Source organism: Polyodon spathula, chromosome 22, assembly GCF_017654505.1.
Source record: "Polyodon spathula isolate WHYD16114869_AA chromosome 22, ASM1765450v1, whole genome shotgun sequence".
Classification (NCBI taxonomy): Eukaryota; Metazoa; Chordata; class Actinopteri; order Acipenseriformes; family Polyodontidae; genus Polyodon; species Polyodon spathula.
The window spans coordinates 15,886,548-15,899,418 of record NC_054555.1 but is presented as its reverse complement, the minus strand read 5'-3'; the positions used below and the strand labels follow the sequence as shown (position 1 = coordinate 15,899,418).

Sequence of the window (12,871 nt, the reverse complement as noted above, 5' to 3'; positions counted from 1 at the left end):
GAAAAAGGGGCATTCAGAACAGAAAATAGGAGACACTTTTTTACACAGAGAATTGTGAGGGTCTGGAATCAACTCCCCAGTAATGTTGTTGAAGCTGACACCCTGGGATCCTTCAAGAATCTGCTTGATGAGATTTTGGGATCAATAAGCTACTAACAACCAAACGAGCAAGATGGGCTGAATGGCCTCCTCTCATTTGTAAACTTTCTTATGTTCTTATGTTCTTTGCGGTCCATTTATTTAGCACTTGTCAGGTGCTTCCGGTCCAACCTATTTTCACACACGTTGTTTATCTTACACGTGCTGTTTACATTTTTTTTTTTCAGAGTAAAACAGGTTTAAAAGGCACTGAATTGCAAAAGGACACTCAGTACTGCATCTCCAGCCAAGCTCCACCCCTTGTTCGCTGTATTTCACATACCTCTTTATAATGTGCATACTGATAAATCCTCTCCTAATCACTCGTTTTATCACCAAACTCCTCAATAATGCGATCCAAGTCATTATTTTATTACTATAACATTTCAAAAACCTCTGCAAATGTCTGTGATATTCTTTGAGTGCTTGATGCAGATGCAGCTATCTCCTTTGTTTATCAGATACGCCCTTTTTTTGTTTTTTATTTTTGGGGGGGTGGGGGGGTTCGGCTTCATTCGGCTCTTAGCGGGGGTGGTGGGGTTCGGCTTCATTCGGCTCCTGTCGGTCTCACTCGGCCATTAAAAGGTTTTCTCTGCTTTCTCTGGAGAAAAAACGCTACAGACCTGTGCTTTTAGTCTTTTTGATGATGTCGGGCAGGGTCTGACATCGGACTGGAAAGGGTAAATTGTAATGTTGGACCTGGTCAAACATAGGATCACAAAGTCGTATCCTTAAATACCATGCACCCGGGTCAATACATTCAGCATTTGACCTGACCACCATTAAGAATGTAAAACCCAGATTGAAGCTAACAAATTGTACTGGGATGTGAATCAATTTCTCTCTCTGTCCTGGACTCATCAGTAATTGTACATTTTGTGGGAGAGGTGCGTGGGGGGAAAAAAACAATAATTCACGGAAAGGTCACCAATTATTGTAGTTTTAGCTACATCAACATACGCAAGAGCTTTGAAATAGTACACCTATTTATAGTATAGTATAGAATAGTAATATAAAGACTATTGCTTTTGACTACTGACAAGTTTAACTGTTACTTTTTAGAGGACAAAACTTGGAGGTTTCCATGATTCTGAAACAGTGTGTTGTAAAGAAAGCTTCCAAGTCGGTAAACTTCTCTTCTCCAATGCATTTGTTATGTCTTTACAGAAAACAGCTCGCTCACCTTTTTTTGTATAGCGGTCTTTCCTACTACATATTCAACAGTTTATAGCTCCTTTTGTGTAAATTGCTTTGAATATGTCACAGCTTGCTTTTAGTTTGTAATCCACAGGAACATTACATGTTGTACAAAACATCATGCCACCACTTTCATGAAATGTCCCCTTTTGGATAGTTCAGTTCTCTGCTTAGCAGTGATATTTGCCACTTTGCTCGCACTTCTGTTGCTATTTGTTCACCAGATTTTCACCCGTAAACTTCCACTCCACTTACTTACACATTTGCTCGATACAGATTGGCTGACACAGGAATACTACATGCATATACAACCAAACAATTTACAGTTACTCGCAAATGTGTATTTTCAGTGCATGACACAATGCATTTTTTTTTTAAAGGAATCTCCTAATCAAATGTGTTTTTTATGTCCATTTCCAAGATTTCAGACTGTTCTAATTAATTTCCATGACTGACTCATCAGTACAGGTGTTCAGTCCAATCAGGAGTTCTAACTACTTCCACATCATTTTATGAATGCATCAGTACAGGTGTTCAGTCCAATCAGGAGTTCTAACTACTTCCACATCATTTTATGAATGCATCAGTACAGGTGTTCAGTCCAATCAGGAGTTCTAACTACTTCCACATCATTTTATGAACGCATTCATTAACTGATCTTTAACTATCCCAAATAATGTGCATTTTTTCTGCTTACAAGTTGCTAAATAACTCGTCTTATGATTAGAGGTTCTGATTTTGGGTTCAGTCCTAATGAAGCTTGGTTCCTACCCTCCAAAGGGAACTGTAGTTTAAAAGTGTATTAGGTGGAAGTATATTACAAATGTAAAGCTTCTGATGTTTTATTTGTTAATAGTTTGATAAAATAACTAGATTTTTCCCCAGCCCGGTGAATGCAGAATTCGAGACTTGAAAAAAGAAATACTTTAAAAATAAACGAAGGGCTCCTGAGTGGAGCATCAGGTAAAGGTGTGGAGTGCAGGAATGCACCCTATAGCGTGGAGGTCGCCAGTTCGAGTCTAGGCTATTCTACTGCCGATCGTGGACTGGAGTTCCCAGTGGGTGGCACACTATTGGTCGCATGCTGCCCTGGGGGAGAGGGCCCAGGTCAGCCAGGGTGTCCTCAGCTCACCGCGCACCAGCAACCCCTGTGGGCTTGCCTGTAAGCTGCCCAGAGCTGCATTATCCTCCTACGCTGTAGCTCTGGGTTGGCTGCTTGGCAGGGCTGCAGAGTGAAAAGAAGCGGTCTGCTGACAACACATGTTTCGGAGAACAGCATGTTTTAGTCTTCGCCGCTCCCGAGTCAGCATGGGGGTGGTAGTGATGAGCTGAGCCTAAAAATACAATTGGCTATTTCAAATTGGGAGAAAAACTGGGTAAAATCAATTGGCGACTACTAAATTTAAAAAATAAACAATAAACCCTGAAAACAGAACCTCTAATTATAACTGTTTGGATTATACACACAATTTGTGTTTTGCCAAGTCGGTTCCCCTAATTTTAGTTGTATAAGTAAATACATTTATTTTAAATTGAAAAAATTTAAACCCATTTTCTCATGTGTATTTTCAGGAATGCATGCTCTAGACCCTTCTGGCAATTCTATTTCTTCCTCTTCTACGCCACTGACAAGCTTTGCCACAAGCATATCAGGGAGCCCAGTCTTTTTACAAGGACACGCTCCCGTAGGGACTCCCAGCTTCAGCAGACAACATTTCTCCCCACACCCTTGGAGCGCTTCAACCTCATGTATGTACTAGTATTTGCTGTGTGTTGTGAAAAGACTGTCTTGGGTAACATGTCTAAATCTAACACTGTTGCATGCTGTGTCATTGTGGTTTTTTTTTTTTTGCTTATTTATTAATTTTAATGTCAGATATGCAAATGGTTTTCAAAGCTCCCCATATTTCTGTTGCCAATAAGTTACTGCATTCTGGATTTCAATAAAGCACTGACACTTTACAAAAGTGTGCTGTGCTGCTGGTGTATTTCTTGGTTGACTGACCTCATTCTAGCTTGCAAAAAACAATTGTCGGTTTAAAATGTTCCATCGGATTACATAAACATTTGAGACTCCCACCTCCACCCTACAGTCCAAAGATGGTATGAAATGTGAGTTCAAATAAGGCCAATGTTATTTGGGAAAATGAACAGTTTTTCTTTAGTGGAATAGTAATTTTTCATTAATATCCATGTTTTTGTTTAATGTTTGAACAGGCGAATCTCCCGTTCCATCTGTGTCTTCTGGCACGTCCTCTCCTCTGTCTGCTTCCACCGCTGCTTCTACCATGATTCAAGCTAAAAGCAGCAGCTCCAGCCAGGATCGCAAGGTGCCCCCTCCCATCGGCACAGAGAGACTGGCTCGCATTCGGCAGACCGGCTCCGTCAATCCAGCACTTCTCAACACCAACTATACAGCCCCAGTCGGACACGGGGGAATTTGGTCGTTTGGTGTAGGCAGTGCTTCAGGTAAGGGGCTGTTATGTTTTCTGTTTATGTATTATAGTGGAACATTTTTGGATAAGATTCAGTTTGGATAGAAGTTCTGTTGAAGCTTGCTTGTGTTCACTACTAGCATTGTATTTCTGAAGGGTAACATGTAGTATTTGGTTCCTGCATATTATAAGCGACCTGACTTCTTCAGAGCATACTAGGTCAGATGCAATGTTCCATTTACCATTGACTATGACCTTGGTAATACATTGAGGTCTTGTTCAACCTTGGCTAGACCGTTATATTTGGAGCCTGAAAAGACTGCTCCAGATAACCGCATTATGAATTTGTCATTGAAGGTGTGCACTTGACGGATTTAAGGAGCAGGAGACAGTGATCAAGTTTAAGCATGTAGTCTCTGTCTGCTGCTAGGCATCCCACTTTAATTTGTTTGATTTACTTTTTTACTTTTTCATTTTATAAAGTGAACTCTTCCCAAATAAAAAAAGGAAACATGGGTCTGGATTAAGCAAATAGTACATTGAGGGTGAAATAGGCTTTTGACACCTTAATTTGTGTTAAAATTGAGACCATGAAACTGTCTTGTTTTCAGGTATAACGCATTACAATTTACTGTTTTTTGTGTGTAAAATACAAATAAAAAGAAACTGTTTAAAATGCAAATGAGCACCTCATTTGTTCTTTCAGAGGCCATGTCTGGGTGGTCCCAGCCCCTCATGGGTAACCATATGATGCATCAGCAGCTGTCAGACCAATCTGCCTTTTCTCAGCATCAGCCCATGGAGAGAGATGATACTGGAATAGTGGCACCCTCTAATAACACCTTCCATCAGCCCATGCCTAGTAACTTCATGGATTTCCCTAAAGTAAATGCATTAAATGTTGTGTTTTGTGAATCTCAAGAGCTTACTATTAACATTTTCATGTTTGTCTAAAAAATATGTAGTTTTGGTATAATTTAGTGGTTGATTGCCTAACTTGGAATTCAAGAAAATGCTTTTCAAACAACAAAACACCCACTACTGAAGCAGTAAGATCTTGTGGGGGGAGGGAGGTTAAACAGAAACAAATGTTTTCAGTGTAAACCATGAAATGACAAAGAACCAAGCTGCCACAAACCCTCACCACCTCCTATTCTCCAGGGTTTGCCGATGTCCATGTACGGCGGTGCAATGATGCCTCCTCATCCCACAATGGCGGAAGGTCCAGGGGGCCAGATGTATAATGGATTACATACTGCCGATCCTGCTTGGAATCCCATCTTAAAGGTTGTCCCAAACTCCGCAGAAAATGCAGATCCCCAGCAGGTAAAATTCTAAAAGGTATTTCAAACAACTGGGTTAAGAGCTAAGAACATCACTTCCTTTGGCAAAAGTTTTCAAAGAGTGTTGCTGGAAGTCAGACAGTTCTAGCCCCCTGGATTTAGCAAAATTCATCAATAGAGGGAGCTCTTGCTTTGGCTTTTTGTTTGTGTGTTTTTTTTTCCTTGATGTGCACCATGTAATTTTAAGTTTGTTATAAATAGTGAATTAAGCCCAGATATAAAGTATAAGCTCTTGTGACAATTCCTGTAAAATCAGTTGAACGTGTGTTGAATGTATACAAGCTCTGAAAGTTTGGGAAACTAACACTAGGAACCCAACCCCTGCTTTGCATCACTGTTGCTAATTCAAATGGCTTTGTCTCTTTCTACAGGTCTGGACTGGAACCTGGGCACCACATATTGGAAATGTGCATCTGAACCATGTTAACTGAAGATGATACAGGCATAATAAGGGAAAAGAGAGAGATGTAAACTTTTGTTGAAAAGTTACATTGGAAAAGAGGAGACCAGTTTTGATGTGCCTAACAAAAATTTGTGTGGGCTGTTTTATTTACCACTGTCAATGAACAAAATGATTGCCTGTACAACAGGATACATTCTCTACTTAGTTTAGCCATTTTGACTTTAAACCCACATAAAACCCAACTGTTCTTGTGCTGCTGGCTGAACAGTACTGTAAACTGTTTATATGCAGCCAAGAACTAGATAATTACATTTAAAAAAAAGAAATCAGACCTTTTAGAGTGGTAAATACATGTATAATTGTTTACATACTAAAAAGGGTTAAAGAGGAGTAAATTTCATGTCGTATAGTGGCTCTACTTTATGTAGCCTGTATTAATGTGAAATATTTACCTTAATATTCAATAAAAAGATGGAACTGTACTAGGCTACCTTGTGTGTTCTTTCTTGTATTTTTGTCACTAGGAAATAGTTGAAGGGCAAGTAATCCTCATGGGTGGTGTGTTGATAAAATATCAGACTTTTTACCTGTGCTTGTGTTGGGGTGCCTGGACTTTGTCATTTTTCACAGGTCTGAAATATCTAAAACAGACTTTCATGAATCTGAAAACCCTTAAGACCAAGACCTTTTCATCGATATGTACACCAGACTTCGTACACTGTATATAACAATTATATTTGTAACATTGATGCAGTCATGGCTGCATATTAGTAATCTATATTAAAGTAAAATCTCTTTTCATGAAGACTACATTTCATGTGTTGCCCGTAATAGACAAGGGCACAGTGTTTCTGGATCACCATCACCTGTTTAGGTGGTGAGACTTCTCCATATATCTGATTTACTCAAAGCCACAGATTTTATGTTGTGCTCTAAGCAGTTAAAGACTGCAGCTGTTGCTTATCTTGTTCTCATTCAGGACACTAGAAAGGAGGCTGGTATGCAACTCGGACACTAGCACAGCACCTTGTCTCTTCCCCATTCATCCTCTGCAGTGTGGTCAAGAGAGTCCCTCCCTGTTATACCGGGTAGATCCTCCTCTTCATCATATCCTGTTTGTCCTCTGGCTTGGAGTTACCCCTTTCCTCCGCCCAGGAAGAGGGGACAGAAGCCGCCATAGCAGGCATTCTGGCAATATGGACCAGGTTGTGGGGCAGATGGAAAAGCTTTTTGAAGCTATGGTCCAGCAGCAGCCCCTTTTGACGGAGTTTCTGTGAGGCCCCCTGTTGTCTGAGTCCCCTCTGTTCAGGTACCATTGCCTTACCCAGACCCAGCACAGGAGGCCACCCTGTCCCTTGCTGCAAATGAGGATATAAGTATCAGGTAATTTGGGCTATAAAGAGATGTATCCCATTTGGTAATGATTACATTTGTATTTCAGGGAACCAGGGTTATGATAATCCTAACGTATCGATTTTCTCAAAGGTAGCAAGCACTGTGTAAAGTAAGGCTGTGAATGTTAGTGCCGCCAAAATGGCTGAAGTATACAGACGTGCTCAAATTTGTTGGTACCCTTACAGCTCGTTGAAATAATGCTTCATTCCTCCTGAAAAGTGATGAAATTAAAAGCTATTTTATCATGTATACTTGCATGCCTTTGGTATGTCATCGAATAAAGTGAAGAAGCTGTGAAGAGAGATGAATTATTGCTTATTCTACAAAGATATTCTAAAATGGCCTGGACACATTTGTTGGTACCCCTTAGAAAAGATAATAAATAACTGGATTATAGTGATATTTCAAACTAATTATTTTCTTTAATTAGTATCACACATGTCTCTAATCTTGTAATCAGTCATTCAGCCTATTTCAATGGAGAAAAGTAGTCACTGTGCTGTTTATCATTGTGTGCACCACACTGAACATGGACCAGAGAAAGCAAAGGAGAGAGTTGTGTGAGGAGATCAGAAAGAAAATAATAGACAAGCATGGTAAAGGTAAAGGCTACATGACCATCTCCAAGCAGCTTGATGTTCCTGTGACAACAGTTGCAAATATTAAGAAGTTTAAGGTCCATGGAACTGTAGGCAAAATCTCCCTGGCCGCGGCCGCAAGAGGAAAATCGACCCCAGATTGAACTGAAGGATAGTGCGAATGGTAGAAAAAGTTCCAAGGATAACTGCCAAAGAGACACAAGCTGAACTCCAAGGTGAAGGTACGTCAGTTTCTGATCGCACCATCCGTCGCTTTTTGAGCGAAAGTGGGCTCCATGGAAGAAGACCCAGGAGGACTCCACTTTTGAAAGAAAAATATAAAACAGGCAGACGGGAATTTACTAAAATGCATATTGATAAGCCACAATCCTTATGGGAGCTTTTTGGCAAGTCACATCAGCTCTATATTCACAGACAAAAAAATGAAGCTTTCAAAGAAAAGACCACCATACCTACAATGAAACATGAAGGAGGCTCGGTTATGTTTTGGGGCTGCTTTACTGCGCCTGGCACAGGGTGCCTTGAATCTGTGCAGGGCACAATGAAATCTCAAGACTATCAAGGCATTCTGGAGCGAAACATACTGCCCAGTGTCAGAAAGCTCTGTCTCAGTCGCAGGTCATGGGTCCTCCAACAGGATAATGACCCAAAACACACAGCTAAAAGCACCCAAGAATGTATAAGAACAAAACATTGGATTATTCTGGTGGCCTTCTATGGACCAAACTACCTGTTAACAGGTGCAGAAGTCTCATTGAAAGCTACAGAAAACGTTTGATTGCAGTGATTGCCTCTAAAGGTTGTGCAACAAGATATTAGGTTAGTGGTCCCATCATTTTTGTCCATGCCATTTTCATTTGTTTTATTATTTATAATATGTTGAATAAAAAATCAAAAGCAAAATCTGATTTCTATTAAATATGGAATACACAATGGTGGATGCCAATTACTTTAGTCAGTTTCAAGTTATTTCAGAGAAAATTGTGCATTCATTTTTTGTGGAGGGGTACCAACAAATTTGAGCACGTCTGTATGTTATGTATAATCAACTTTAATGCATTGGAAATTTAAAAAGTGAAATTCCTCAAAATAAAGATGACCTTCATTATAATATAAAACAAAGTTTAAAATGATTTATATCCTTCATTCTTTGGCACATCAATGTTGGTGTAAACAGAAACATCAAGGCAGCAACAACAAAAAGAACATATTGCAGCTGAAAATGTATGCAAAGCACAAAATACAGCTACCCAAGAACAATAATACACAAGACAATGTACAAACAGTAAATGCAGCCTTATTTACAGACACCTTTGTTGAGATCCCACTGATGTAATTTCTAGCATCTGGAGTTACCCCCTGCAAACTCTATTGCACAAGCATTGATTAAAGCTCCATGAACAGATCTGGATCCGGCAGCACTGTTCAGATCAATTGAATGACACCATGTATGTACCAGGCAACTCTGTTAAAATGTGCAAACTACTGTGACGGGAAAGATAAGTTCTGGTGATGAATCTTCCTCCCGACCTGTGAGGGCGCTAAAGAAAGGGAGGAGAAGTATCTGGAAGGGCTGGTCTGACAGTTCGTTTCCGGGTCAGGGAAGTGGGTCAGCCTGGAAAGAAGCGAGACTCTGTTGTAAGACCGTATTGATTTGAAAGGTAAACAAGAGGCAGCTGCCAACGTTTACCTAGATATCATGTGGGATTACATATAGGGGCCAGGGTAATGCTAATCTTTTCCTTCGTTTGGGTTAAACAGTGGGAGAGAGAAGGATTGAGAGAGGAGCTCTCAGTGTAAAGGATTTACGTGTTGTGTGTTTATTTTTGTCTGTGAGTCATTGTCTGTCTTTTTGTCACACTATTAGACAGTTAACTCACACCTCCGGAGCTGTCGAAAGAAAACCACTATCCGGAGCAGCACTGCACACACCTGTGTACACCGAGCACCTGCACGTCTGCACGCACCCAGGACTGGTGACCGCGTCTTGTGTTTTGTTCGGGACTGTGCCCAGTTTTTGTTATCTCCGCGCTATACACATTGGTGTGTATAGCCGGGGAGTTATTATTTATCGGTCACCAGACCTGGATTACGAATTAAAACACCTTGTTCACTGAATCACTGTTGTCTGTTCATCACTCCTGCACCACATCACTGCTAAACCTGTTTACCTTACCAACCACTTTGCCACAACTACACTTAAGGATTCCTGACTTCTGAGCACTGTACTCGGGTCAAATATTGAGTTTCCAATCAAACTGGCACTCAATTCTACAACCCTAATCAAGAGGCCACTGCAACCCAAGCTGGGATCTAGAGCAGGGCTTTCAAAACCAATGTTCTCCTTGATCTCTGGGCTTCAACTAGAGGCACTTCATGTGAGATTCTGCACACTCCTTGGACTGAATTCCTTCCTTTTGTCTCTTGGTAACATCATACCATTTCTGACAGTCTAGCCCCTAAGTGTACCCCCCCCCCCCCCCCCCCTTTTTTTATCTTATCTGCCTTTTCTATCTTATAGCTATTCGCCTGCATGTGTGTCCCAGCAGACAGCCGCCTCTTCCTTTCATCTCCTGAGCTTTCCTTTGATACAATATTGCAGCCTTGCCTGTATGGTGTTTGTTTCTTCCTGTGGTTCCCGTCTCACTTCTGTAATGTTCTCTCATTCCCTTTGTCTTGCTCTGCAGGGAATCATTCTAACTTGACGGGTGTCCATTACTGTCAAAAGATTCTACTGTAGATTTAGCTGAATCTTTTAGCCTCTTGTGACTGTACTATATACTGTCAGCACTTGCATATCCGACCCTATGAAATTTTGACTGCAGTGACAAAAAAGATTCAATATCAAAAATACATAGTACCGTGAAAAGTATTTTCCCCTGTCTGATTTTCTGCATTTTTGACACTGAATGTTATCAGATCTTCAACCAAAATCTAATATTAGATAAAAAGGAACCTGATTGAACAAATAACACAAAATTAATATTTATTTCATTTAGTTATTAAAGAATCATATGCAACACCCAATGCCCTGTGTGAAAAAGTAATCACCCCCTTAGACTCAATCTGGTTACGCCACCTTTAGCAGCAATAACTGCAACCAAAGCTTCCTGTAGTTACTGATCAGTCTCTCACAGCGCCATGGAGAAATGTTGGCCCACTCCATGCAGAACTGCTTCAACTCAGTGACATATGTGGGTTTTCAAGCATAAATTGCTCGTTTCAGGTCCTGCTACAACATCTCAATGGGGTTTAGGTCTGGACTTTAACTAGGCCATTCCAAAACTTTAAATTTCTTGTTCTTCAGCCATTCTGATGTAGAATTGCTTGTGTGTTTCGGATGACCCAGCTGCGCTTCAGCTCACGGATGGATGGTCTGACATTCTCCTGTAGAATTCTCTGATCCTTCAATGATGGCAAGTCGTCCAGGTCCTGATGCAGCAAAGCATCCCCAAATCATGACTCTGCCACCACCATGCTTGACTGTTGGTATGAGGTTCTTACTGTGGAATGCAGTGTTTGGTTTTCATCACATATAACGGGGCCAAAAAGTTCCACTTTTGACTCCTCTGTCCATAAAATATTGTTCCAGAACTTGAGGATCATCCAGGTGCTTTTTGGCAAACTTGTGAGGAGCGTTCAGTTCTTCAGATTTTTTTTGGTTGTCCCTGAACGTTGGGCTAGCGATTTTGCGAGCATTCATGTTCTTAGTGAGCAGTGGTTTTCGCCTTGCTACTCTGCCATGAAACCCATTTTTGCCCAGTGTCTTCCTGATGGTGGAGTCATGAACACTGACCCAAGCCGAGGTGGGAGAGGCCTGAAAATCCCTGGATGTTGTTCTAGGGTTCTTTGTGACTTCCTGGATGATTTTACGCCTTGCTCTTGGAGAGATTTTGGCAGGACGGCCACTCCTGGGAAGACTCACTACTGTCCCAAACAGCTTATCCCTTTAATTGGGTTGAGTTAACTAGAGGGACATGTGGTGGGAAAACTACATCCCATGCAATTTATGTACTAACCTCTGAGCTGTTTGTTCATGTGTTTGTTTAACCTGTGTGACCTTAAAAAGGATTATACCAATGTAATAAGAAGTTTGAAGCTTATTGTCTATAATGTTTAAAATTAAGAAATACACTTATATAGTCTGGACGCTTCTCTTTCTCTTTCAGCCTTCAGCACACATCTTGTTATTGCTAAGTGAAGGGGGTCTAAGGTAGACTGGAAATTTCCATATATAGTCATGCTTTGAAATAACTGTGAGAAGCCTACATGACAAGACAAAGATTGTCATGGTGCCAGGAAGAACAAAACTGCTTGCTAAAACCATAATAAGTTAATTATAAGTAGTTATGATATTAGTTATATGATAATTTGATGGCAATTTGTCACAACCTACTTTTATTTTAGGGGGTTTGCAACTTAAATAAGTTGTTATGATTGGTCTCATCTTAATCTTCCAAATTGTTGCTATCCGCTAATATTGAGTTAAGCTTCTGTGATTGGATTGTAATAACTGTAGGTTACAAGGTATATATTATGCTTACTGGATCTGCGTAGCTCAGAACACAGTTCAATTTTCTAACACCTGAGTGTGTTGCTCGGGTTTGCAAACTACTAAACTTATTTACCCAAACTTGTTGTCTTGTTGAATCTCTGCCCTGCAGGAAGTTGAAAGATAAAACTTCCATCACAGACAGCAACTTTTTCACACCTGAAGATTGCATGTTTGATTACCTTGCACACGAAACAAATGAAAGAAGCACCATACTTTGGTGTCATTTTTTCTCTCAGACTCAGAAAAATGTGCAAAAATGCAGAAAATCTGACGGGGCAAATATTTTAATACAATCCTGCTGTAAAAAAAGTGAGTAGGCTTCCATTTAGATGTACTTTAGTTGGTTTTGTTGGTACAGTATTATATTTTCAACAGAAGTATTTTAATTCAGAACGATATGATTCTGTAAATATCACTTGCTAAAGAGACGACACATGGACTGCAATACAAAAGCAACTAAAGAAAAAAAAATACATCACAGTATCTAAAACTGTTTAACGATTAACTGTTTTACATTACAGTAGCTGGTCTCCTTACCTTTGTTTTTGCTGAATTTTCATCAGGTAAAGCTAACTGCTCAATAAAAACAGACTGATTTAACATGGGAGTAAAAAAGAAAAAAAAAACACAGGCTTAGCCTGTGACAGATAAACAAATAAATTGTAACATTGAAGAGATGGGCTTTGTTATCAGAAAACTTGTGACAGAATTGGAAATTGTGTGTGACAGGTAAGTCCATTAATGTGTTACATATATAACGGGAATTGATTTGTTTCTTAATACAGACGGTAAAATTTGACTGACGA

General features: G+C 40.1%; 1 protein-coding gene across 9 annotated transcripts in view; it reads left to right on the top strand.

Moving 5' to 3' along the window:
* Positions 1–5,998, top strand: part of LOC121297118 (ankyrin repeat and KH domain-containing protein 1-like) — a 108,559-nt gene extending 102,561 nt beyond the window's left edge. For 8 of the 9 annotated variants that reach the window (XM_041223174.1, XM_041223172.1, XM_041223171.1 and 5 more), the window contains 5 exons: positions 2,908–3,084; positions 3,553–3,804; positions 4,477–4,655; positions 4,932–5,096; positions 5,485–5,998. In XM_041223174.1, the coding sequence (XP_041079108.1) occupies positions 2,908–3,084; positions 3,553–3,804; positions 4,477–4,655; positions 4,932–5,096; positions 5,485–5,544 (833 nt within the window). In that variant the 3' untranslated portion in view covers positions 5,545–5,998. The remainder of the gene's footprint in view (positions 1–2,907; positions 3,085–3,552; positions 3,805–4,476; positions 4,656–4,931; positions 5,097–5,484) is intronic. The other variant, XM_041223173.1, reaches the window with a different exon arrangement.
* The last annotated feature ends 6,873 nt before the right edge of the window (positions 5,999–12,871 follow it).